The sequence below is a fragment of the Copadichromis virginalis genome, linkage group LG4, assembly GCF_057382275.1.
Source record: "Copadichromis virginalis isolate Kocher_CV1m ecotype Utaka linkage group LG4, C_Virginalis_male_GT1.1, whole genome shotgun sequence".
Lineage (NCBI taxonomy): Eukaryota > Metazoa > Chordata > Actinopteri > Cichliformes > Cichlidae > Copadichromis > Copadichromis virginalis.
In genome coordinates, this window is record NC_140621.1 from 13,174,689 (window position 1) to 13,200,004 (window position 25,316).

The window sequence follows — 25,316 nt, forward strand, 5'->3', positions numbered from 1 at the left end:
CACAAATTGAAAGGTAATGGATTATCTACTCATCTCTTTGTCATGCTTGTACTGTTGTCAGCAGGGTGTCTGTGTATTAAAGTGGCAGACTAGTTTTCACAGAGTAGACTGCTCTATTTTTGACCTGCTGCCAAAAACACAGTTTCTGTTGACACTGCAAAGTTCTCCATGTTTGACTTGATGGCAGTTTGTTTGTTTTTTTAACCATTTTTCATTATATTGCTCCAGTGGTCTGCTGACACAGTGCTGTGCAGGCTCACGAATGACCTTTTAACCCTTAGTTTTATGAATCGTAGTGCTATCGTGGTTCCAACATTTAGCTTGCTGTATTTTGGGTAACTAGTGAGGAGCATAAGGAGATCTAATATATGTACTACTACACCCCACACACATGATGGCACATTATTTAAGCACAAACAAAAAACGTCTTCATGTTTGATTTGACACCAAGATCACATAAAGAGCAAGTGCAGTGCAAGTCTAACTATACTGAAAATGGATCAGAAAAGCAATAATAAAACAGGTTTTGTACCAGTTTTGGTACTTGTATCCACCTGTGAATGATTTCCCTCTAAAGTTAAGTTATCTGGTGCACAATTAGAGCTTTCTTATTGAAGAAGTGTAGGGGTTGGCACAGCTTCCATTCTCTAAAGCTTTGGAAAGCCCAGGGAAATAGTGTGTATATGGAAAATAAAGTAAATGGTAAATGGCCTGTATTTGTATAGCACTTTACTTAGTCCCTAAGGAGCCCAAAGCACTTTACACTACATTCAGTCATTCACCCATTCACAAAGTCACAGGTCCTCACCCACGAAACCCAGGGACACAAACAGCCAGTCCAGAACATGGTTTCTTTTTTATTGGAGTGATGGTCAGACTGCAGTCCAGAGACATTCAGGTAATAGACAGTGATACACATCTCTGTACACGCGTTTTTACACTGAAGAGGTCAAACACCTTCAGGAAAGGAAGAAGCAACTCAGAAGAAACGTTTAAGGGGTAACACGCCATAAAATCAATGTTCACTTGAATTCTTGGTTGATGTATCCATACAACGCATTATACTATATGACATGCCTTCTTTATGACCTCGGTCTAACAGATTAATGGCATGAACGACTGATTTTAGCCCCTTTAAGAGTGATCGGACAAAGTATTTCCAACAGAGAGTGCTTTCTAGTTATAAATATGCATTATTGACATAAATTTATTTATTTGTTGTTGTTTTTTAAATTTTCTGTAGTAGTGGACACATCAGACCCTGAACAGCATCACACAATAATTTCATTTACTTCAATAACATACTGAATTTTACAATCAAACCAATACCACGGTGGTGTACATGGGCCAGAGCACGAAACACAGAGAATGCTTGTATTATTATTATTATTATCTACCACAGTGACTGAAGAAGAGACTGAAGCACTGAGAACATCAATACAACCTGACCTGACAGCAACCCAATCTACCCAGTAACACCCCAGCAGCACCTCTCACCCAACCACAGTTATCTGTTCACTACCATCCCGGCAACACTGAAGACTTAAAGGACTACATCGGTGCTTTCTAACACATAATGACAGACTATTTTCAAAACTCATGCCATAAACTGAACTTAAACTGTATCCATAGCTGCTTAAATCCGATTTCTCAGAATGGCAATGGCAGACTCCACCAGCAACAAAGCTGCTTTCAACTATGTCAAATGTCTCCTCTAGAAAAATGGTGTCAAAAATAGTATAAAAAAACCCCTATATTTATGATTAAATATTTTTTCAAAGTTTTTATTTATTAGCAGGTTGTGGTTTATGGTAAGCCAGCGTCCTTAACAGATAAATCTGAACAAACAAACAACACGTAAACCAAGCTGGAGTCTGTGAGAACATATTCAAAGCATTTTCAAATAAACTAAGACCAGCCCGTGTGAAAAGTAGGGGATCTGTGCACAATTTGCAGCTGGTGGGCTAAAACACAAAGTGTAGTCCTTTAACTCTTACAAATAGACTTAACGGTACTCCTCCTGTCCCCTATTCTAGCTGTAGTCCAGCAGCCAGTGGCGTTGCACCCTGTCCCAAAATAAAACTCTGAAAGACAGGACTGTTGGATTATCCCACGGTTTTAAAGACATGCTTAACTTAACACTCGCTGACAGACGGCGAGGTGAGTAAAACTGGGTTTTTTTTAAAGATCACAGGTAGATCAGTGTTATTCATTTGAGTGCTGGAACTGAGGACACACAGAAATTCTATTATTGCAGAATAAGAGTTTTTTTTCTATAACTACATATCTACAGTAGTTAACATTTTCAGTCTGTTGGCTTCCTGTAGCTCCAGTCCATGAAATCAAGGGCCGGATCTGGATTTTTAATAATACTTTAAGTTGTTTTTTTTTTTTTTAATGTGTGTACACACTTGTGCAAAACTACAACTGAGGAATCAGAAAGTAAATTTAAAGTATGGATACATTGGCGGTTACAAACGTATAAAATGATCCTGTCAGCTTCACCGATGCTGCCAGTCTTTCTAAAACATCCTATCAGAGTCGGAGTGACACAGCATTCGATATATAACAAACAATTTTCTTTCCTTATTATGATGATTGCTTCAGTTGTCCTGCCGCAGCAGAGATAACCATTTACACTGGATCCATTAGAACAGCAAGCAAGGCTTTCGACTGGTCATGTGTGTCACTTTAACTAGAATTCTTTTAGATTTGGCCCAGTTAATTTGCTTTGCATTATGTATACCTTATCAGTGACACTGAGGTTAAATAGTGTTTTTACTGAGGCAAAATGATTAAATATCGTAGCACGCTCGTGATTCCCCCTCTCTGATAAATGCACGTTAAAGAAAAAACAAACTTCGATGCAGCACAGAACCCAACTGACTGCACACACTCACGGCTTTGGACACAAGCGTGCAGACTTACACGTCCCTCGTGCACGACGATGGTGCACGTGGACACACTCGCACGGTCGCACACACACCACACGACACCACAGATTCACTGATGAGAGCGTGCACGCGAAGCACAGCACAGACACTGCTACACACCGACATGGTTGGCATGGGTACTATCTACATCAGGGCCCCTGGTGACCAACATCCACACAACCCTGTCGTCATGGCAACTAATTATTACACCCCAACCCGCCGCTCTCTCCTTAATGTGGCGGGATTGCAGGATCAATGAATTAGCCAGCGAGCGATCTGTAACACCCCCCAACTATATTCTTTCTTTTGCCCCCCCCCTCCAGAAGATCCTATTAACAACATAGTAGTAACGTAGTAGTAACGTGGTAATCAGAAGACAGCAATAAGAACACAGGGCAGTTTGGCAGCTTCTAAAACGTAAACATAAACGGACCTACATAATTTACCCAGAATATCTCCCACTCTCCTGATTTTTGTACACACAGCAGTCAGCACAGGGCGCTGTCTCAAATAACACACTGAATACATTCCCTGGCACCATGGATTGATTGTGAGACAAAGGCCCCCTGGGCACAGGCTGTAAAAGCCCCCACCCTCCCCCCGAACTCCTGATCAGTTTGTGTGTGTGTGTGTGTGTGTGTGTTTTTAATAGTCATGTAACTGACTTTCCAGGATTAATAATCACTTCCAGCGCAGGAGCCCATTAGGTCCATTTAATAATCCATTCATGCCAGGCACAGAAATATACCAGACTGAATGGTGATTCAATAAGGATGAAGGTTTCCACACTGAATTTGAAGTGTAATCAGGCTGACCCCCAAAATCACACCGGCTCAGTCAGGGTGACACTGTACCATTTATATTTTGCACCGTGAGTGTCGTTTGCTTTAAAATGTGCGATAGATTTCATTAAGGGAGACTAAAACATGTCTGAAAGGATGATATAGCACAATTTGAACTTTTCTAATTATATATATAATAGCTCAGCTTCCATGGAAGAGAAATTCCCTCTTTCTCTCTCTCTCTGGAGCGCTTTGATCATCTGATACAACTTCCATTTCCTGCAAAACATCACCAGGGTGGTCAGATCGTCGAGACTTATCAGCACAATCCAAAGAATTGCATGTGATTTGAGACAGCACCTGAAATTGACCTAAACTAGTTTACCCACAGTACTGCATCTACCTACTTACATAAGAATGTGAAATATTGCACTTGGTCACAAAAACATTGCCGTTGTGTTTTTTTTGTTTTTCTTTTCTTTACAGCATGTGGAAAACTACTAAATTAAGTCACTGTCTGAAACACACAGTACAGTATGGCACTTAGTTGATCTCTAAGTTTGGAAACATGCAGATTTAATGCAGATGATGGTTTCTAACTGCAGCAGGGAACATACGAGGAAAGACCAGACTCTAGCTAAAAAAGAAAAAGAAAAACAACAACCAAAAAAAAGAAAAAGAAAAACGATTCCCTGCAGTGTTTGGCATGAAAGGGGATTTGGAATAAATGAAAAGAATAAGACAAGGGTGCTCTCTGGATGCGAGTGCCTCCTGCACTATTTTTAGGGATCTAATACTGCTTTGTTGTGGTGGAGTCACTGACTTGTTGATCACTTTTTTTTCATACTTATTTTTTGTCAAAATGCGTTTGAAGTCGGCAAAAGTGGCCTCCTGCTCTGCATTTCCTCCACTTGTTTTTCTTTTTGATTTATCAGCTCTCGTACCTGTGCTGTGGCCTTGCTCCACAGAGAGGCGTACAAAAGTGACGATAAAACTGGAATGTTCGGGAAGGAAAAGGTACCAAGAGGAAGAAATGAGGAATCAGAGGCCGCTAATTCAACGCTTACTGAAAACTCAGCCCGGATCAACATAAACAACTGCACGTGTAACATCACAGAAAGCAGTTTCCTCTTATCTGCATCCCTCTCCCCTGTCGTCTTCTTCTTCTTCCACCACCATCACCAGGTCTATCCTTTCTAGTAAATGGGAACCTGGTATGTGGGTGCTGCGTTGTTTTCGGTGAATGGTGGGCTCTGGTAGGTCTCCGTGGTCTCGATGGTGGTGCCGCCGCCTCCCGGAGAGTTGGAGGGGTATGGCTGGGTGGGTGCGCCACCGTCCATGTGTTCGGTGGTGAACAGTGTCATGTCTGTGCCGAGCAGATACTTCTGGACCGCACGCACTGTTAGACCAGCCTGGAGGACCGGGAAAAGGGCCACAGAGAGGGAAAAGTGAGTCTGAGACTCAATGTGAGGTATTCCTAATCATAAAAGCACATTATAACTACACTTTAGCAACAAAGGTTTTAAAAAGAAGAATTTTATCATTTATTTTATAGAATTTAGTAGAAATAAAGCCAGCTAATTTATAGGTAAGCTGGCTAGCTAGTTATACAAGCTAGGTAGCTTGTCTGTGCCAACAAAATGTCAGAAAGAAGAAGGGAAAATAGTGAACTGAGTTTACAGCTAACAAAACAGCCCATCATGGAAACCAATAAAACTTCAAGAAGAAGCCAAGAGAGAGTCCAAAAGAAAAGCCTTAAAACAAATAACATTTCTATAGTTAGACTTAAACTAGCTACACTGCAGTATGCGCTAATCGAGAAGTGCTTTAGCAGGTTTTGGTATACTGTGAGCCAGGCAGTTATTACAGTTTTGTAACTTCTGATTAGTTTTTATTTATATTTTATAAAGGCAATGTCAGAGGTAGCATTTAGGAAAATCAGTACAGCTATTACAATAAAAAAAAAGAAACTTTTTGAAAGTCCAAAGTCTCAATAAATACGTACATCAATGCCTCATAAGGCCAGTTGCTGCTGGAGTTTCATAATTAACTTTAGACATGGAATCAACTCAGAAAGATTTCCAGCCTCAGCTCTTGGGGTTAAAGGTGGTTTTGCTTTTAGGTGGTTGGAGGGGCTTACCCAGGTGATTATGGAGAAGAAAGAGAAGGCGATTGCTGCCCGAGCGGCATCTGCTCCTTGGTTGAGTGGCAGCTCTTCAGCTCTGGTCCGAGACCACTGATTGGCGAGGAAGCAGAAACTTACAAAGTATAGAAAGGTCCAGAAACCTGTCAGAAACCAGCAGAGCAATTAATAGTTTATTCAACGTTAGCGTTCCACATAGATGAAAGAGCACCTGTAGGTGTTGATTTCTCCAATTTTTGGACTGGAAGCACTTCTTTGTTCCCTTTTAGAAACATAAAATGCTCCTTAATACTATTTAAAACTTAAATTCAGGTGACAGGTTTCATTCCTTTGAATGTTATTTGAAATAAAGAAGCAAGCTGGTATCTGTAGCATTTTTGTTATTTTTGGGGAACTCCGGCCTTTTGAATCATGATTCCAGGCTTCGTTCACTCACTTCAGTTTCAGACCCTTTAGGCATTCAGTGGTTAGCCTGTGATTTGTCAAAGTGCAGATCTGATTTGAGCAAGGAAATCAATGCTAGTCATGTATATAATTGGTTTTATCCACTCATCAACCAACTTATTTAGGTACACTTTGCTGGTACTATGTTGGACCCCATTTGTTCTTCAGAACTGCCCTAACTCTACCTGGCACAGATTCAACAGTGTGCTGTGGTCATAAAGTTATGGACATGATCAACACCAATCAGTTACCCACAGAGTTAAAAGCCAGGGAATAAAAATAGGTTTTTAACCCTCGGAGGCTTTAAGTCAAAAAAAGCTTTTTTGACTTAAAGCCTCCGAGGGTTAATAAAGACTTAAAAACTGGCACTGATGTAGCCTGTCTAATATGGAGAGGAAGGTTATTCCAAAGCATCGGCACAGCAACAGAGAACGCTCGGTCTCCTCTAAGTTTCAGCCGTGACTTTGGGACCGAAAGCAGCAACTGCTCAGCTGACCGAAGGGAACGAGTGGGGACGTGGGGCTTCAACAAGTCAGACAAATAAACAGGTGCCAGACCATTTAGAGATTTAAAAGCCAATAAAAGGACTTTAAAACGGATCCTGAATTAAATTGGAAGCCAGTGTAAAGAGGCCAAAATCGGAGTGATGTGATCAAATTTTGTTCTGCCAGTTAAAAATCGTGCCGCAGCATTTTGCACTAATTGCAAGCGTGACAAAGTGCCCTGCCCAACCCCTATTAAAAGAGAATTACAATAATCTAAACGTGAGGTAATAAAGGCATGAATAACACTTTCCAAGTCACACTTGGAAAGAAAGGGCTTAACCTTTGATAAACGTCTGAGGTGATAAAATGCTGATTTTACCACCCCGTTTACATGGTCATCAAAGGTGAGTGCAGAATCAATTTTAACTCCAAGATTTGTGATCGAACTCTTTAGTTGGGAAGTCAAAGCTGCAAGATCAACATCCAGAGTATGAGAAGAACGATTTGGGCCAAATAAAATTGCTTCTGTCTTCCGATCATTAAAATTTAAAAAGTTTTTTGCCATCCATGCTTTGACATCAGTAAGGCAGTCAAGCAGAGGTCCAGTTGGGAGACTATCAGAATGACTAAAAGGTAAGTAGAGCTGGCAGTCATCTGCGTATAGATGGAATGGCACTTTATGCTTTCGGAAAATCGCGCCAAGAGGCAAGAGGTACAATGAAAACAATAACGGCCCAAGAATAGATCCCTGTGGCACACCCCAAAGCAGAGGAGCCACAGAGGATGAAGCCGACCCCAACTTAACACAAAAGGTCCTATTTAAAAGATAGGACTTTAACCACAAAAGTGCCGAACCATTTAGATTAAAAGTACATTTTCCAAAAACATCCAGTGCACAGTCCCATTACGCGGTTTGGCATTATGCACTAGTGATGATGTATTTTGTTTGATTTCTTCATTTTTTCTCACAGCAAGACCTTTTAAAAACGAATCACTTCCTGTAGCTGCCATAACTCAGACACACCAGGACAGCCTGGAAGAAATGCTCTGTGCCTTCCCTGTTTGCTTGTGTCTGCGAACAAGACCTCCCATCACATGTCACATCCTCACCTGAGAAGCCGATCTCAAGCATTACAGCCTTCTTCCTGTCTTTAACAGAGCTGATGGAGGAGAACTTGTAGTCAAGCAGGAAGAAGAAGGAGCATGCCAGCAGGCCAACCAGGCCCACGAACACGCCGTAGTTGCACGCGTCTGTGTTCTTATTGAAGATGCAGTGGAGTCGCTCGCTGCCCATGTTGACATAACCCTCGTTCACGATGGAGGCGAAGACCACCAAGGAAAATATCTGTTGTTCGAAGGGAAAGTAGAGGGTGGAGTCAGAGTCAGAACAAAGTGAGCGACAGGAAGGAAGAGCTAGATTAAAGAAAACAACAAAAACAGATTACCATTTAAAGCGATACTGTTTCAGTTTTCTGTCTATCCAGCAAACAAACACTGCTTGCAGACTCACTGGAAGCTACACTACTCAAAAGCATCTCTCTGAGCATACTCAAACCAAAAGGCATTAACCTAATTTCCCCTCTTTCTCTCTGACCGACTGGAAGAGGTGGATGCTTCGCTTCCCCTAAAGAATCACACAGTCCCGAGGCAGTGTGTGTGTAACTGCACGTAAACCTACTACCATAAACTCCAACTTAAATTTCTCAAGTTCATTTTCAGCCTTTCTTCTTCCCTCTGTTGATCAGCTGACTAACACTCATGGCAGAGTAGGGCCATGTGACTGACACACACACTCACAAAGAAAAAATGCACTCCTACTGGGGGGGGGGGGCTTGTGGGTCATATGACAGAGGTGGAGGGGACACACAAAGGAATAATGTCAGGTCCACATTTTAAACTAATCACATGTGTGGATTTAATCTGAGTAGACGCACACTCGGGTGCTTTTAGTGAATCGTTGTGATAAAAAAAATAAAAGCTGCTTAAAAACAATATGTCTTTTTAAGGGTTGGCTTCTCCTTTTACCTGCCTGCTCTAAACTTTGATTCGCTTCTTCCTTAATTAAAAAAATCCTGCTGTGAGATTTCTAACTGACGAATAGCTTTTTTTTTTTAAACAAACGAGAGGAAAGGGCATTAACCTAATTGCCTGTTTACTGTGGATTCCCACTACAGACTAGAATTCATTTCCCCCTCCTCCTGAAATAGATTCCTGGTATACTGTCTTCTGTAAACTGCCACTGCAGTGGTGGGAAGTACCACATGGGGCTGGAAGCACAGGGCTACCTTAACGTATATCAAGCAGAGTTTAAAAGGCTCCATCTTGAGTGGCCACAGCTATAAAGTGAGGCAGCTTTTTCTGCATAAGTACATCACAGCGCGTATCTTAACTCGACGTGGCAACCTCTGCATCCAGTCAAATTCTTTAAAATCACGTGATGATGATGACATTAATTGCATACGATCCACTGGCTTCCTTTTGAGGCCCTGGCACCACTGAGGAAGACCTTCTCTGTGTCACCCAGAGGTGATGCGTTTAGCCTACACGAAACGTCAGGGCACGAAGCTTCTCGTGGCCCTCCGTGCGTAACGACGATCGCGGACCAATCACAGGTGGGATGACGAACGGCGACGGCAGTGTAGGGGTAAATCAGCAAAATCATGAGCTGAAAATCGTGACTTAACAGTGTAAACGACAGGTGAAATGATAAATAAGAAGTGGTAGGTCAATGGGACCGTAAATAAGTAGCACAATTGCCCAGAAACGTGAATGCTGATGAGTGAATATGGATGTGCCTCTCTTATTTTCAGCACAACCCGGTCTGCTGCTCAGTGTTTGTTAAACACTGGCAGGTGGCATGTAAAAAAAAAAAGGAAAAAAAGGGAAAGAGAATAGGTGAGGAGAGGTCGTTTACACCTCACAAACACACACATCTGTAGTGAAATCACTGGTCACGGTGTCAGATAAGCACCAGGCCCTGGTTACACCCTGTACAGCACATTTCTGTAAATCACCCCCAGCATTAACATTGATTTCATGTCTCCATTTACACCGCATCCTTATCAGCTTTTAGTGGATTTCTCGAGCCTGTATTTACAGGGAAAACACGTCACTGGTTTCGCGCAGCAACGACAACAGAGAGGACCCCCCACCCCCCGCACACACACACACGGCAGCACCGTGAAAACCCGCTCTCACCCAGGACAGCACTCTGAGGATGGTCTGCGGCTGCTTGGCGAAGGTAATCGGGTCGATAGTGGACCCGGACCGGCCCGCTCCGAACGATCCCACTCCGTCCATCTTCTGTCGCTCTGTGTGTGCGCTCCTCGCGGCTCCACGCTCCCGGCTCCACGGCAGGATGGATGCGCTGGTGCTCGCTGCTGTAGGGACGGGTCCTGCGCGCTCCCAAACGGCGCGCGGGCGCTCGGTGGAGAACGTGCAGGAGCCAGAACGTGCCCACGCTACGGACGAGCGGGATAGGCCATTTATGCCAGAGCTCACTTTAATGTTGTTACACAGGAATAAAACAGGATAATGGAATACAATTATAGGAGGATAGCGTGAGAGCGGGGATAAAACGATGGAGGCCACTTGGACCAATGTTGTTGGTTCAAAATAGAACAGGTTAATGAAATACACATTTATGTTTGACCTCAAAGGGCTTTTGCAGTAGGTTAGTGGGATTAATAATGGCAAAAACAGAGTACACAATACCCGTGTGGGACAGCTTATGTTGCCATACTTTTCCCAAATCTTTGGCCAAACTTTATGTAAACAAATAAAAGTTTAAAAGAAAGGAAACCCAATCTGGGATAAGGTTATTAAAGAGCGCTATTACAAATTACTGTAAGAACTACATGATTTTATTATTATTTTATGCTGTATTTTTAAAAATACAGTAAACTTCTACAAACAACAATGCATTCTGGGAGCCTGTGGAGGACTGTCCGACATTAAATCAAGTATAAAACCTTTCTTGTAAATTTTAAATTAACAGATGCATTGTGGGATTTCCATTTTAGTGTTTCAAGCTCTCTGTTTAGGAGGTTTAAATTTGGCATGTTTTGTAATGTTAAGCACACATTACCACTTATCGTCTGCTAAAAAGGTTAAGGTTAGGTTGGTTGTTGGTAATGCAATCAGTGAGCTTTTGGAGCTTTTGGCACCTCAGATATTTTACGTGGATGAACTGGATTTTATTCTATAAAATTACTGTTTTGAATTACTAGTAAACTTTGCTTAAATCTCCTAACCCTGAGCATATGTCTTTGTTGTCCTGAGCACCATCTAAATCTACAGGTTTACAACTATTCCAGGAGTTTCATATAAGTTAGCATCCAGCTAAGCAGGCTATAAACAATACAGTGGGTGAGACTGTGCGTGCCCCAGTCACAAACACTCTGCGATTATGAAATAAAGAAAAGTCTTATGATGGTACAGGAATGCCAAATACCACAGAAAGTATAGTCACAAGTGTCTCATCATGGGATATTTATTCATTCATGAATCCTCAATGATGACTGAACCATAAAAATCAACATTATCAGCCTTACTAAAAATCCCAGCACAGGTTTACAAGTCATTCCTGGTAAATTTATGTACACTGCCTGAGGACACGTGGTTTGTGATTCAATAAATACTACATAAATTAAATAAATGCAACTTGGCTGTACAACCAGTGCATTGTGAATACTAAAAAATATTATATTATTACACCTGGAGAAAAACAAATGTGCCATTTTTAATATTCAGTGAATTGTTTTATGTAAAGTGTTCTGAGAAAGGCCACTGAAGCAGTAGATGTGTTGATTTATACAATGAGGTGCATTTATGGCTGACACCACTAGAAGTCACTAATGTTTTTTGTAGTTTAATAGTCTATGTTTGAGGAAATAAACTGAATGTGTGATGACACTAGGGTTATAAAGGAAATAATTCTAGACAAGATATGGCAGGAGAATATGGCATAAATAGAGAAAAAATTATATGATCAGTAAAACAAATATAAGAACTCTTCAAAATAAGAGCTTTTATGTAGTCTTTTGAGTCAGTGTGCTTAAATTTTCACAAATGCAATCATTTTGATTAGACATGTTTTATTCCCTCTGGAAAACAGACACATTTCTGTCACACGTTTACACAGTCTAGTGATTTCTGTTGAGTGATTACTTTGTCAGACCAGCAGACAAAACACTGCATAGTGTATAGTAAAAAATGAAATGACAGAAATTTAGAAATTTTACTGGTCCAAAATTTACAGTACTTTAACAAAAGTCTTGACTCTTCATTTCTCTATATTTTGCTGGGAAAATGGGAAATAGGTGCAGTGATATACTGAAACATGCAAAAATACATGAAAATATAGTATACAAGACAAAATGAAAGTTAATATTTCCTATGACTGCCTTTATTCTTCAACACAGTCTGAACTCTCTTAGGCAGCTTTCTTGTCTTTTCTGTGGGTAAGGGGTGGGGGAACTCCAGGCCTCAAGGTCCAGTGTCCTGAAGGTTTTAGATGTATCCTTGATCCAACACAGACAATTTAAATGGCTAAATTACCTCCTCAACATGTCTTGAAGTTCTCCAGAGGCCTGGTAATGAACTAATCATGTGATTCAGGTGTGTTAACCCAGGGTGAGATCTAAAACCTGCAGGACACCGACCCTTGAGGCCTGGAGTTCCCCACCCCTGCTTTGAGTAGTCTTCATTAATAGTTCTCCAGGTTTCTTGAAGGACATTCCCAGCTTTACTTTGGATGTCCAAAGATAAAACTTTGAAAGACTTTCAGAAAGCCTGGTGTTACACCCCGGCCTAGGCAACCGGGGTGCAACGCAGGAAAATAAAAATAAGGCAAAAACACACGAGAAAAAACTAATACGGACTTCCACAAAAATAATCCCAAAACGAGATTTAAAGCAAGATACCACATTTATTTACATCACCAAACACAAGACGTCAAACTATTTACAACGGGGGGGGAAGATCGCGACCATGACATACAGAAACACAGGGCTTAAATACATAGACGGAGCAATTAGGGAATGGACCACAGGAGGGAAACACAGCTGGGGCAAATTAGACCTGACGAGACAAGGAAACGTAAACTGAACACACTAAGATAACAACAGACCTTCAAAGTAAAACAGGAAACACATGACAGTCACGCAAAAACAAAACACTGACAACACCGAAACGTAACATTTCCCCACACCCAAAAATCAAACATGTAACCCCAAGTGAAATGTTTGATCAAAACCGGATGAAGGCTGGTGGAGGCTGGAGCGGTCCCACGGACCCTCCAGCAGACGACGAAGGCTGGAGCGGTCCCCCGGACCCTCCAGCGAAGACGGATGAAGTCTGGAGCGGTCCCACGGACCCTCCAGCGAAGGCAGACGAAGGCTGGAGCGGTGCCTCGGACCCTCCAGCGAAGACAAACGAAGGCTGGAGCGGTGCCTCGGACCCTCCAGCAAAGGCAGACGAAGGCTGGAGCGGTGCCTCGGACCCTCCAGCGAAGGCGGACGGCTGAAGCGAAGGCAGACGAAGCTGATGACGGCTGGAGCGGCCCCACCGACCCTCCAGCGGACGACGAAGGCTGGAGCGGTCCCACGGACCATCCAGCGAAGGCGGATGAAGGCTGGAGTGGTCCCTCGGACCCTCCAGCGACGACAAAGGCTGGGGCGGTCCCACGGACCCTCCAGCAGACGACGAAGGCTGGAGCGGTCCCTCGGACCCTCCAGCGAAGGCGGATGAAGGCTGGACCGGCCCTCGGACCCTCCAGCGAAGACAGACGGCTGAAGCGGTCCCTCCCTCGGACCCTCCAGCGATTGGACGAGCCCCCATATGTTACACCCCGGCCTAGGCAACCGGGGTGCAACGCAGGAAAATAAAAATAAGGCAAAAACACACGAGAAAAAACTAATACGGACTTCCACAAAAATAATCCCAAAACGAGATTTAAAGCAAGATACCACATTTATTTACATCACCAAACACAAGACGTCAAACTATTTACAACGGGGGGGAAGATCGCGACCATGACATACAGAAACACAGGGCTTAAATACATAGACGGAGCAATTAGGGAATGGACCACAGGAGGGAAACACAGCTGGGGCAAATTAGACCTGACGAGACAAGGAAACGTAAACTGAACACACTAAGATAACAACAGACCTTCAAAGTAAAACAGGAAACACATGACAGTCACGCAAAAACAAAACACTGACAACACCGAAACGTAACACTGGAGAACTATTGCTTAGGACCACTTTGAAAAATTACAAGAAAATCTGGCTCTTGGGAAGCAAAATATAAAGAAATGATGACTCGATATGTTTCCACAGCACTGAAGGTTGGTGATAACGAACCAATACACAGGTGTCTTTGCTCTAATGGTCAAGTGAGAGTCATACCTGGTTAAGCACTTCCAACAAGGAGAGGATTATAATATAACCCAGAATCTTGAGTTTAGTGTTTTGAGTTTCTCTCTATAATATTGCAGAAAACTGTTTTTATGTTTCAGTGCTTTACAAATAAAACTGAACTGAACTCAAGAAACACTGAGGAAAACTATTATGTAATCTTTAATTTTATTAATAGATTAATTATACTATATTAAAACAAAACCAGAAAAACCCAACACTCAAACATGAGCTCAGTTTAGTGGTGTTTTATACCGACGACGGGGTTTACTCGAGTCTTCAAATCTCTCTCAGCACAATCACTCAATCACAGGAGCCATCTTTCCATCCATCTCTCCACCTCTCATCCACACGGGAACAGTCAAACTCAGGCTTCCCCAACCTGACGTTGATGTTGTTGTGAAGACGACAGAACCACTGAGAAAGAGCGTGGCGGCTGCTAGTGTCTGGCTGATTGGTTTTCAATCTGTGGAGAGGAAATGTGGTTTGGTGATCGTGGCATTTCATCCTAAAGCATCTGAAAGTGTGAGGGTGGTAAATAAAAGAGTAAAATATGCTGAATCATTTCTAAGATCCTTTATGTGTGAAGATGTGCGCAAGTGCCGATATGTGACTTTCAGCCCTGTACATTAAATCTGGCAGCACTCGTGTGGTTCTGACCTGTCCCTGAGGTCTTGTGCACATTCATCACATGGGAAGAACTTGGAGAAAATGTTGATGAACTGCCCCATCTCTTGCTGCTGAGTGGTAGATGGATGATCCGGGTAATACGCGGCCATAGTGTGCAGAAAGGACCAAGTGCTGCGGCCCAGCTCTTCCCTGTCCAGCGGACACTGGGGATCTTGTGGCTCTGAATCTGCAGCTTTTGTCTCCTGCAGGATCAACACAGACAGTCACCTGATGAATTCAAGAGAGACTAGTGGCCTGCTGCCCCGTCTGAATGAATGATTTATGGTTGTTTGGTTATCACAAATACATATTGATATCTCTCCAGTTTGCTGGCTGCCATCACAACCAAATCTTTAAACAGTGAATCACAATGTTACGACATCATAAACTTTACACCGTCGAAGTAATTTGTCAAGTTTCCAGCCTGACTCCATTGTGTCACCTGTGCGGTACCACCACTAGCAGTTGTCGCCTGCTTCTTCTGCATCTTTATCCACGATTTAAAGTCCGTACAAGCCCTGCATGGCTTCTTTTTCACATCCCCGGTCTGCTCCTGCTCTTTACCGGAGCTGTCCTCCGGTGGTCTGCTAGCCATTGGAAAGGGGAATCCTTCAAACTCAGAGGGCACCTGTGATCCTCTCGGTCCCGTGGGCGCAGCCATGCTTACTTTACGTATAAGCTAATACCGCTAACTGAACACTTGACAGGCATGGACGTATAGCTGTTTAAAATGCAAATGCCTCTTAGTGGACGGGTAATTGCTCTTTAATATTTCCTCTACCGTGGCGACAGTGTCATGGTCACAAGCGGTCACTTCCCCGACTGATGTAACGACATCGACACACGCGGTAAAAGTTTCCCCGAGTTTTCTTGTTTCCTCCCGGACATTTCACTGGAACGGACCGTGTTCCGGTTGGTGATGTCGGTTAACTGTGCATGCTGTTGAGTGTATCCTCTGCTAAAGTGTAATTTTCTACAGTATTTCAATAATTTAAGCTGTTGACATTACCCGTGTTGTATTCGGGTGCTCGCTTGCTTTATCATATCCTCACTCTCTGTTTTTGTTTCTCAACTGTTAAAGTGTTACTAGTTGCCCGGTTAGCCGGGCGGCTAACAAAGCTAACAACTCTGGAGTGACACGTTTCTTTTTTTTTTTTTATTTGCTGATTTTTTTAACAGTGTAAGCGTTGACACCTGTCTGAACTTCAGCCATGGGAATCCTGGAGAAAATCGCGGAAATAGAGAAAGAAATTTCTCGAACACAGAAAAACAAAGGTGAGAGGGAGAAGTCGCAGCGCTAACTGTTAGCGCCACAATGGACCAACTTGTACCCAGCTGTGTGTGTTTGTCAGCTATGAGTGTTGCATTATACCTCAAGACGAATCAATATTTAGTCTTATTTCCACATTTTGTTTATGCATATGTTAAGTACAATCTAAAAACAACTGTATTGTTGTTATTTTAATTGCAGCATTAACAGCTCCATTATCCCCCCTTTCCATTCACTCTTACTTCCAGCCACTGAGTACCATCTGGGTTTGCTCAAAGCCAAGCTAGCCAAATACAGAGCTCAACTTCTGGAGCCCTCCAAGTCAGCAGGGGCCAAAGGGGAGGGGTTCGATGTCATGAAATCAGGAGATGCCCGTGTCGCTCTCATCGGTTTCCCCTCTGTGGGTAAGGTATGTCAACATGGTGGACGGTGGGTTGTGTTTCCTGGTCTGGACGTAGAAGATAAAGGAGTTTGTGCTTGTCTTCCTCTAATAATGTCTTTATTTTTCCATAATCCTACCACGAGAAAGCAGGGTAAATTTTAGTATGTTCAGGTTTCCTTGAAGCATGCCTTATTCTGATCATTTGCTGGATCCTAATTTATTTTGGAATTTTTTCTGGAATAACTTTTAAAGGCTTTAAAAAGGGTAATTTTGAGCATTAATGTTTGCTTGTACTTTGTAGCAACACCTCTTGTCACCCTCTGAAGGGCTTAGCTTTAAGTCCTGTCTCTTTAAAAAACCCTTCAGTCCAGTTTGTTCTGATTGCTTAGCCCTTATGACAAAGCTGAGGCCAAAATAAAATTTAGTTGCATGCCATAACTCTTATTTGTTGTTTAAATTAGTGTTAAGGGGAGTCTTTGTGATTTATATGGACAGAATTCATAGGCATAGCTAGTTGGTGGTCTCAGAATCTCGTCTCTGCTGGATGATGATATTCTTTGGCTTCATTGAGCAGCAACCTCGAGCTTGTTTAGGGAGCTTTGCAGCCGAGTACAAGGCGATGGAAAAAAGAATTAGCATTTCCAGGTCCAAGGCCATGGTTCTCTACCAGAAAAATGTGGAGTGCTCACTCCAAAGCTGGGACAAGTGGGAATTTCAGGGTCTTGCTAATAAGTAAGGGAATAGTGGGGCGAGAGATTGACAGTTTAATTGGTGCTGCATCAGTACTATAACAGACTGGTAGTCGGTTGTGGTGAAGAGAGAGCTGATCGTGAAAGTAAAGCTGTTGATTTACCAGCTCGTGTTCTGATCCTCCACTGTGGCCACAAGCTCTGGACAGATGGTTCAGGCATCTGACTGGGTTGCCTCCTGGACCATACGTAGGTGATGTGTTTCAGGCATGGGAGGAGGTCTGAGGCCCATCTTTCAGCTGGCTTGGGAAGGCCTCAGTGTTTCCTTAGATAAGCTGGAGGAGGGTGTCAGGGTCACCTGCTGCCCCTGCAGGTGAACATCAGGTTATGTAGAAGGTTGCAGCATAGGGTTAGAATGGGGTTTCTTTTATGGCATAGATCTGATGCAGAAGTATAATTCACGTGTAAGGCTTGGCGCATTTTGGTGGCTGAAGCAAGTAACAGAAGAACTCTGGAGTACACAGTGTTTCATGTGAGAGAGGAGGACTCACTTTGCCTTTGTAACACTACAAACATGTCAAAAGGCTGCGTAACATACTAAAACACCATCTTTGACTAACGTTGACACTTTCATTCTCTGCTGTGTTCTGCAGTCCACCTTCCTTAGCTTGATGACATCAACGGAAAGTGAAGCTGCTTCCTATGAGTTTACAACCCTCACCTGCATACCTGGTGTCATAGAGGTACACACATCTACATTAAAAATATTTTGACACATACAGTGTGTTAAGCGCTGTATCTTGAAACTCTTCTACTCTGTTTTCCCTCAGTATAAAGGGGCCAACATCCAGCTGCTAGATCTGCCGGGAATCATTGAGGGTGCTGCTCAAGGTACACTTAGGATTTATATTTTTATATTTTGTCGCTTTAAATTTAAAGTGTACAGAGACTTTAATATTTAGGTATAAGGGTGTGGTTTTTATAGTTGTGGTTAGAATTATTTATAAACAGATGAATATGATTTTACATGTATTTGTTGCTGTGTTTAATATTGTGGGGAAAGGGAAAACCAAATCATACCTGTGGAAGTAAGTGCTTCTAAAAACTGTGGAAAAAAACATGAATAAAAGACCTTAATTTGTAGTTGTTGTGTTAAGCTGATCTCTAACTTTTATACTTCTTATAGGCAAGGGTAGAGGTCGACAGGTGATCGCTGTTGCCAGGACGGCAGATGTTGTCGTCATGATGTTGGATGCCACCAAAGGAGATGTTCAGAGGTTTGTGAGTTTGGAGAGCTTGGATGGAGTTTCAGGGACACACAAGTGTTTATTTAGAATTCTTATCCAAACATATTCTTTGTTTGGTTTTTTGTTTGTTTTTAGGGCACTTCTAGAAAAGGAGTTGGAGTCAGTGGGCATCAGACTCAACAGAACAAAACCCAATATTTATTTCAAGGTACAGTGTGTATATTTGTCTTTTTTTTGTCTCACAGTTGGAATAACTGAAATAAGAAGATTGTAAACAGCATCCACTAACAGCCATTTGGCTGTTTGTTCTCTATATGTAAATGTTGATTTGATGGTGGCAATAACTACTGAAGGGGTTTAGCAAAATATCAACACAGCAGTCTGCTCTTTCCCTGACTCTTGCAATACATTATCAATACACTAAACATTTGCAGATATTTATATTTTTATCAATACATCTGTTCTAAATTCCTGCCAGTTTGAGTTACCGGAGTTAATCTTTCATGGTGCACATTAAATAAATAGAGTTGACTGTCTGAGACGGTGCAAATATCAAACATCCTGGACGGCAGAGTTATCTTTGAGTTACCTAATTGAACTGAGATATTATTAACACCGAATAACTCTAACTATACTTTAACTATAATAATCTTTTTATTATTGTACAGCTGGTCCTTTTGGAGTTCACAGCAGATCATCTGCCTCCATCTAACCCTGTCTTTAGCATCCTCCTCTGTCATACCAACTCTCTACATGTCCTCCTTCACTTGAGTCTCCTCTCAGGTTTTCCTCTTTGCCTCCTGCCTTGCAGCTCCATATTCAGCATCCTTTGTCCAGTATAGCCACTGTCTCTCCTCTGCAAAAGTCTGAATAACTATACTAATAATACCCTATATGCACAAAGCAGTGATTTGATGTTTTCCTCTAAGTGATTCTTTGTGATGTGCGATTCTGCTTTTAGCTACAGACATCACGATATACCACAAATGACCACGTTATGTATCACTGGTATTTTTGAAGCTGGAAAACAAACATTAATTTCAGCGCAAATGTGCTTTTTTTTCTTCCCCTGTAGCCCAAGAAAGGTGGCGGCCTCTCCTTCAACTCCACAGTTCCTCTCACCCAGTGCTCGGAGAAGCTCGTTCAGCTCATACTTCATGAATATAGTATCCTTCGTTGATCTCTTTGATGTACATTTAGCCCAGTTAGCATTTCTGTGACATAATTTGTGAGTAGGCTGCAGAAGTGTCTGGTTATTCCTTTAATTCTGCTCCTCAGAAATCTTTAATGCAGAGGTTCTCTTCAGGGAGGATTGCACACCAGACGAGTTCATTGACGTCATTGTTGGGAACAGAGTTTACATGCCTTGTCTATATGTGAGTCAGTTAAAGCCTTGGACTTATTTAGAAGCTTCCTTGTCATTTTAGAGAGATTTGAGATGATTTTCTGTTTTTTGACTCATAACAAAAGGGAAATAATTTTGAGATATTGGGCAAATCTCTTGAACTTTGACTTTGTGTGTGTGTGTGTGTTCACAGGTGTACAATAAGGTGGATCAAATCTCCATTGAGGAAGTGGACCGCCTAGCACGCAGACCTCACAGTGTTGTCATCAGGTCAGATATCTTTCCACAGGTTCACAAGAAATAAACACCATAATGTTGTTGTTCACATGTTGAAATAAATTGCCAATCAATCAATCAATCAATGTAAGTTAGCTAACTGGCTCCAGAGTAGAGATCAAATCATGATATTTTAAGAAACTTTGCAATAACGCTCACAATTTCCGACAATGAAGGGGGAAAAAAATGCAACGTTTTATTGATGTTTGCAGGAACCAGTGTTTGTTCGTGTCATTAAATGAAGGATATTTTCCATCCTCCTTTTCCAGTGAGCTGCCACTGATGACACCACCTAATTTGAGTGCCAGCAGCAGCATTATATCCATGATATAATGGATATAATGTAATATAATATAAAGCATGATGCAAATGTGAACTCTAAAGCAGCTTAAGTTGTGTTAGTAACTTCTATCCACATGAAGCTAAGCTTGTGTGGGCTCCAGTGGCACTCGTCGTCTCCTTTGTTTACCTTTAAAAAGTATTTTGACTAGTTGAAGGTCTCTGAAATAGCTCCCTTTAAGTGCCTTATTACTAAGTAATTGTAATCATGGGGGACATGCCTGGGAATCTAAACACATGACGTTGCTATAGCAATGATATTGCGATATGACATTTTTATATTATATAAAAACTTTGTATGTGCACAGTCCAGTTTCTTTAGTCACTTTTAAAATACAAGAAACAGACACATAAAACCTGCTGGCTTAAGTAAAACAATGCAACTTATAATTGTGATTCACTCATGCTCGTGTAGTTGCAGCAGCACAGAAGGAATTCCTTTATTTTGCCTCTTTGGTCCCATTTTCAGCTTAATTAGAAGGTTGGAGGGATTCACAGAGTTTGTTTTTTTTTTTTTTTTTTCTCAAATGAGAGCAGTCACTTCACACCTTTTCTGTTTGTATGAAGGAGGTAAAAGTATCCTATTTTTCTGACTGTATGTTTCAGTTGTGGGATGAAGCTGAATCTGGATTACCTTCTGGAAAGGTTGTGGGAATATCTGGCTCTGATCTGCATTTATACAAAGAAAAGAGGAGGTATCCACATGTGCACACATGTATTTTTCTCTTAGTCATTTGTGAGACTTTTGTCTTACATGGATGAATATACACTAGATCTAAATTAATTTACCCTTTTCTGCTTTCTCTGTTAGAGCGCCCTGACTTTAATGATGCCATCATCATGAGAAGAGGAGCAAGTGTAGAACATGTGGTAAGGAAAGCGCATTTTCAAGTCAGATGCTTTTACACGCATAATAAGTTAGAAGCAAACTATGTGTACAGTGGGGCAAAAAAGTATTTAGTCAGCCACCGATTGTGCAAGTTCCCCCACTTAAAATGATGACAGAGGTCAGTAATTTGCACCAGAGGTACACTTCAACTGTGAGAGACAGAATGTGAAAAAAAAATCCATGAATCCACATGGTAGGATTTGTAAAGAATTTATTCGTAAATTAGGGTGGAAAATAAGTATTTGGTCACCTCAAACAAGGAAAATCTCTGGCTCTCACAGACCTGTAACGTCTTCTGTAAGAAGCTTTTCTGTCCCCCACTCGTTACCTGTATGAATGGCACCTGTTTGAACTCATCATCTGTATAAAAGACACCTGTCCACAGCCTCAAACAGTCAGACTCCAAACTCCGCCATGGCCAAGACCAAAGAGCTTTCGAAGGACACCAGGAAAAGTATTGTAGACCTGCACCAGACTGGGAAGAGTGAATCTACAATAGGCAAGCAGCTTGGTGTGAAAAAATCAACTGTGGGAGCAATCATCAGAAAATGGAAGACATACAAGACCACTGATAATCTCCCTCGATCTGGGGCTCCACGCAAGATCTCATCCCGTGGGGTCACAATGATCATGAGAACGGTGAGCAAAGATCCCAGAACCACACGGGGGGACCTGGTGAATAACCTGCAGAGAGCTGGGACCAAAGTAACAAAGGTCACCATCAGTAACACACTACAACGGCAGGGAATCAAATCCCGCAGTGCCAGACGTGTTCCGCTGCTGAAGCCAGTGCATGTCCATGCCCGTCTGAAGTTTGCCAGAGAGCACATGGATGATACAGCAGAGGATTGGGAGAATGTCATGTGGTCAGATGAAACCAAAGTAGAACTTTTTGGTATAAACTCAACTCGTCGTGTTTGGAGGAAGAAGAATACTGAGTTGCATCCCAAGAACACCATACCTACTGTGAAGCATGGGGGTGGAAACATCATGCTATGGGGCTGTTTTTCTGCCAAGGGGACAGGACGACTGATCCGTGTTAAGGACAGAATGAATGGGGCCATGTATCGTGAGATTTTGAGCCAAAACCTCCTTCCATCAGTGAGAACTTTGAAGATGAAACGAGGCTGGGTCTTCCAACATGACAATGATCCAAAACACACCGCCCGGGCAACAAAGGAGTGGCTCCGTAAGAAGCATTTGAAAGTCCTGGAGTGGCCTAGCCAGTCTCCAGACCTCAACCCCATAGAAAATCTGTGGTGGGAGTTGAAAGTCCGTGTTGCTCGGCGACAGCCCCAAAACATCACTGCTCTCGAGAAGATCTGCATGGAGGAATGGGCCAAAATACCAGCTACTGTGTGTGCAAACCTGGTAAAGACCTATAGTAAACGTTTGACCTCTGTTATTGCCAACAAAGGTTATGTTACAAAGTATTGAGTTGTATTTTTGTTATTGACCAAATACTTATTTTCCACCCTGATTTACGAATAAATTCTTTACAAATCCTACCATGTGGATTCATGGATTTTTTTTTTTCACATTCTGTCTCTCACAGTTGAAGTGTACCTCTGGTGCAAATTACTGACCTCTGTCATCATTTTAGGTGGGGGAACTTGCACAATCGGTGGCTGACTAAATACTTTTTTGCCCCACTGTATGTGCACAGTCTAATTTTTGTCTTTAAATACTTGCAGTGTCATCGAATCCACAGAACTTTAGCCAGCCAGTTCAAATATGCCCTGGTTTGGGTAAGTTCAAGTTTCCAGGGTCAACAATCTTCAGAGACACATTTTCTGCTTGTCCTATGAACCGTTTGAGCTAACTCTGTACAATTGTACTCTTGACTAGAGTAAACATAGTCTGCTGACGTCCTGGTCACAGGGCATTTAGAACAGACACTTTCTTTCTACTAGAGATGTAAAGCAAAATTCTCATTTTGAAACATAGAGCAGAGAAGGCAAATAAATATACAGTTTACACTTGAACATGAAGCCCTTTGATTGAAGGGGAACTAAAATGTGTTGTCTCTCGGTCTTTTAGGGAACCAGTACCAAGTACAGCCCTCAGAGAGTGGGCCTAACGCACATCATGGAGCACGAGGATGTCATCCAAATTGTTAAGAAGTAAAAGAAAAGAAGAAGAAAAGCTTCTGTTTGGACAGAGGAGGAACTCGCCAGGAGAGGAGGAAAAAATAAACTGTATAGTAGAGAATAAAAACAAAATAATACCCACCATCCTTATTTTGTATATGGAAATTAAGAGAGGCAGTGAATCAAAGACCTTACAAGAATTGGATAAGGACAGAAAATGGTGCATTTTACCTTTTGATTAAGATAAAGAGAACACAAGATGCATTGATTCAGAGAGAACATGGATAGAATAAAGTCCATACAACATTTCCAGTCTTTTTATGTGTGTTTTATTTGTAGCCTTATCTCAATCTTAGATTGAGGCGCATGCAAACATGTATGTTTTTGTGTCCTTTATTATTATTATTATTATTATTATTATTATTATTATTATTATATATTATTTTTTTGTTACACTTCTTTTGTCAAAGTAAAGATTACTTTTTGGCATTTTATTGTCTGACTTTGAATTTGGTCATTTATAGCAATAATAATCCAGTTAAATTGTATTTGCATAGCACAGGTTCACCACAAAAGTCGTCTCAAGGTGATTTGTAAAGAGAACGCCAACAATCAGAAAATCCTAATGAGTGACATTCAGCTGTGGTGGGAAGGAAGAACTCCCTTTTAGCAGGAAGAGACCATCCAGCAGAATGAGGCTCAAAAGTTCATTATGTGAACATGCAATTATTTTTAATGAATTTGTTTTGCCATGTGAACTTTTTCCATTGTCAGAGCAATGATGCCTTTGAATTTATAAGCCGAGTAAACAAACTTGTAGCAGCACTAGCGGTTCTATTTTATTCTACTTTCTGCTTTTACTCATATTTCTGTTGTAATTATGATTGTGTTTTGGACTTCATACCATTTATTTTTAAAGAATTAATAGTTTTCAGTTTAAGTGCATTATTAAGCAATTCAAGCTATGTAGCAAGCAATAGTACTATCCAAAAACCTCAAACCACCCTTTATTTTTTGAATAGTTTCATATTTTCTGGGTAAAATGGCTGCAGTAATTTATGCACACACATAAGTGTAAATGGAGTATATAGGGCAAAAACAGTGTTTCAACAATTCTAACAAACTTGAAAGTCAGTATTTGATGTGACCACCTCAGTCTTCAGGAATAGTTCTCCACATTTCTTCAAAGCTCTTCTTTGAAAAGTCGAGAAGTAGGCCAAAATAACAAAAATTGTCATTGTCCAAAAATGTATGAACCAAACTGCATGCCTACATCATCATAAGCTTAAGGTCAAGGGTGAGAAAAGGCAAGTCTTTTCCCTTCGTATGTGTCAAATTAGATTTGCACTAAAGCCACAGGCAACTCCCTTTTAAGTAGAAAGGCGTAGTGGTGGTCCCAAATAAATGGGAATCCTACAAAGGTCTAACTAACAGTGATAAAGACTATCACAAAAGGCCAGCTGTGACTTTAAAATGTTTTTGTCACATGAATCCTTCAGGTGCACAGTAGCTGATGGGGATGTCCCCTCTGAGCTCCCCCTCCCATACTGCCTCCTTGCAGCCGAATTGTTTGTATAGCTGTATCCAACGCTCCAAAGCAAGCTGACCATTTGTCTTTCAGAAAGTGTGGACTCCCAGCCAATGGACCCCATTCACTCGCGCACACACAAGCATAATAGGGCCATTAAAAATTCACAAGCATCTCTTCAGTCTAGGAGACGAGGACTGAGTGGATGCTTTATACTAGAAAGAGAGAGGGGGGCTGTGAGTTGACAGGGTTGTACTTCAAGATGCCTTAAAGATGTCTCATCGAGTGTGTCATGGATGGAGACATTCTGCTTTGAAATTACCTGAGCAGGAGAGGAGAGATGGTGGGATGATATCGTGGTGCAGAAACAGAAACAAAGGTACT

At 41.7% G+C, this 25,316-nt stretch overlaps 3 protein-coding genes across 5 annotated transcripts; 1 reads left to right on the forward strand and 2 right to left on the reverse strand.

Moving 5' to 3' along the window:
* Positions 1–844: 844 nt before the first annotated feature.
* On the reverse strand, positions 845–10,208 carry syngr3a (synaptogyrin 3a). The gene is made up of 4 exons (XM_085453658.1): positions 9,986–10,208; positions 7,898–8,132; positions 5,856–6,001; positions 845–5,127 (listed from the first exon to the last, which is right to left on the reverse strand). The coding sequence occupies exons 1-4, from the start codon at positions 10,085–10,087 to the stop codon at positions 4,912–4,914; spliced, it is 699 nt and encodes a 232-aa protein (XP_085309784.1). The 5' UTR covers positions 10,088–10,208; the 3' UTR covers positions 845–4,911.
* Positions 10,209–14,357: 4,149 nt separating this feature from the next.
* On the reverse strand, positions 14,358–15,542 carry gfer (growth factor, augmenter of liver regeneration (ERV1 homolog, S. cerevisiae)). The gene is made up of 3 exons (XM_085453663.1): positions 15,320–15,542; positions 14,869–15,080; positions 14,358–14,674 (listed from the first exon to the last, which is right to left on the reverse strand). The coding sequence occupies exons 1-3, from the start codon at positions 15,536–15,538 to the stop codon at positions 14,512–14,514; spliced, it is 594 nt and encodes a 197-aa protein (XP_085309789.1). The 5' UTR covers positions 15,539–15,542; the 3' UTR covers positions 14,358–14,511.
* Positions 15,543–15,660: 118 nt separating this feature from the next.
* drg2 (developmentally regulated GTP binding protein 2) lies at positions 15,661–23,719 on the forward strand. 3 transcript variants are annotated; one of them, XM_085453661.1, is made up of 14 exons: positions 15,661–15,725; positions 16,057–16,152; positions 16,396–16,556; positions 17,872–17,961; positions 18,049–18,109; positions 18,405–18,495; positions 18,601–18,673; positions 19,541–19,631; positions 19,744–19,841; positions 20,004–20,080; positions 21,032–21,120; positions 21,237–21,295; positions 23,009–23,062; positions 23,355–23,719. In XM_085453661.1, the coding sequence occupies exons 2-14, from the start codon at positions 16,089–16,091 to the stop codon at positions 23,439–23,441; spliced, it is 1,095 nt and encodes a 364-aa protein (XP_085309787.1). In that variant the 5' UTR covers positions 15,661–15,725; positions 16,057–16,088; the 3' UTR covers positions 23,442–23,719. The 3 variants fall into 3 exon arrangements, with proteins under 3 accessions (XP_085309787.1, XP_085309788.1, XP_085309785.1); XM_085453662.1 differs by lacking the exon at positions 15,661–15,725 and adding an exon at positions 15,745–15,789; XM_085453659.1 differs by lacking the exon at positions 15,661–15,725 and adding an exon at positions 15,766–15,842.
* Positions 23,720–25,316: the final 1,597 nt, after the last annotated feature.